This window comes from Geospiza fortis, unplaced genomic scaffold, assembly GCF_000277835.1.
Source record: "Geospiza fortis unplaced genomic scaffold, GeoFor_1.0 scaffold590, whole genome shotgun sequence".
NCBI lineage: Eukaryota > Metazoa > Chordata > Aves > Passeriformes > Thraupidae > Geospiza > Geospiza fortis.
In genome coordinates this window covers 1,184,811-1,186,074 of record NW_005054402.1, presented here as the reverse complement: position 1 = coordinate 1,186,074, position 1,264 = coordinate 1,184,811, and the positions used below count along the sequence as shown (strand labels likewise).

Sequence of the window (1,264 nt, the reverse complement as noted above, 5' to 3'; positions counted from 1 at the left end):
TTCTTTGTTCAGCGCGAAGAGAGGCTGGAGCTGCGGTCACCCCTCAAAGGCACGCTTGTGCTGCGGCAGCGAGCGGCAAGGTCGCCTGGGAAAAACCAGTTGGAAAGGGCCCGGTCCCTGGCGAGACATGGCTGGGGGGGATCCCAGAGGGAGCCCCAGGAGCTGGGCTACATTTTCATGCCTTTTCGGAAGCCCTGGGTGCCCGCGATGTATTTTTAATTAATTTTTGAAACCGCAGCGCCCTGCCTTGCTCTGGGAAATGTCGCGCCCGGCTGTGCTGCAGGGCGAGAGAGGGAGGCGGTGGATTTCACTTCGGGGGATCCTCCTGGAGCCCCCCAGCAGCACCAGAGGCACGGGTCTCGGTAAAGGACCCCCGCCGCTTCATTTTCAGCCTTTTTGGAGAGCTCGAATTATTTTTTAAATATTTTTAAATATTTTTTGAAAAGATGACGTCTGGGGAAATGAGGCTGGACGCCACCTTTGTGTCTCGACCGGAGGGGAATCGGCAGCACAACGGCAACTTAGATGAAAAAATAAAAGGGAAATAAATAAATCCGGGGCCGAGCCCGGCTCTGCACCCCGTTACCGACCACGGGGGTCAGCATTTTCCTCCGCTTTCCGTCTTCTTCCCTTTTTAAAAATTTGTTCTTAGGGGCTGAAAAACTGGGCACAGACCTCTTCTTCGATTACCCTCCTCCCCTTTTGCCATGAATCGCCTGCGGGTTTCTAACGCAACATTTCCCCCCACTTTGTCACTCGTGACTTTCATTTTCTTTGATGCCGCTGCTTTTCCCATATTTATCCATTTTCCCCAACTGCGTTTCCTCCTCGTCTCCTTCAACCTTGCCCTTCAAAGCCTGGGGGTGAGGGAGGAGGGAGGGCGAGAGCAGCGGGACAAGCCTGGCTTTCGCCTCAATTAAATTATTCTTCAACGATCTCTCTCCTTCTTGCAGGTTTGCGAGGAGCAGAAGTGCGAAGAGGAAGTTTTCCCCTTGGCTATGAATTATTTGGACAGATTTTTGTCGTTCGAACCCCTCAAGAAAAGCCGATTGCAATTGCTCGGAGCTACCTGCATGTTTGTGGCTTCAAAAATGAAGGAAACTATTCCTCTGACCGCAGAAAAACTGTGCATTTATACAGATAACTCCATTAGACCCGACGAATTACTGGTAATTTCACGTTCAGTCTCTTCAAGAATAAAAAAAAAATAGATGCAAACATTAAAAAAAAAAAATATATATATATAAAAATATAGGGGAAAATG

The 1,264-nt window shown here is 49.3% G+C and overlaps 1 protein-coding gene across 1 annotated transcript in view; it reads left to right on the top strand.

Annotated features, from left to right (window-relative positions):
* The window catches only part of CCND1 (cyclin D1), a 16,415-nt gene that overhangs the window by 1,066 nt on the left and 14,085 nt on the right, over positions 1-1,264 (top strand). The window contains exon 2 of the mRNA XM_005426113.3: positions 954-1,169. Within this exon, the coding sequence (XP_005426170.1) occupies positions 954-1,169 (216 nt within the window). The remainder of the gene's footprint in view (positions 1-953; positions 1,170-1,264) is intronic.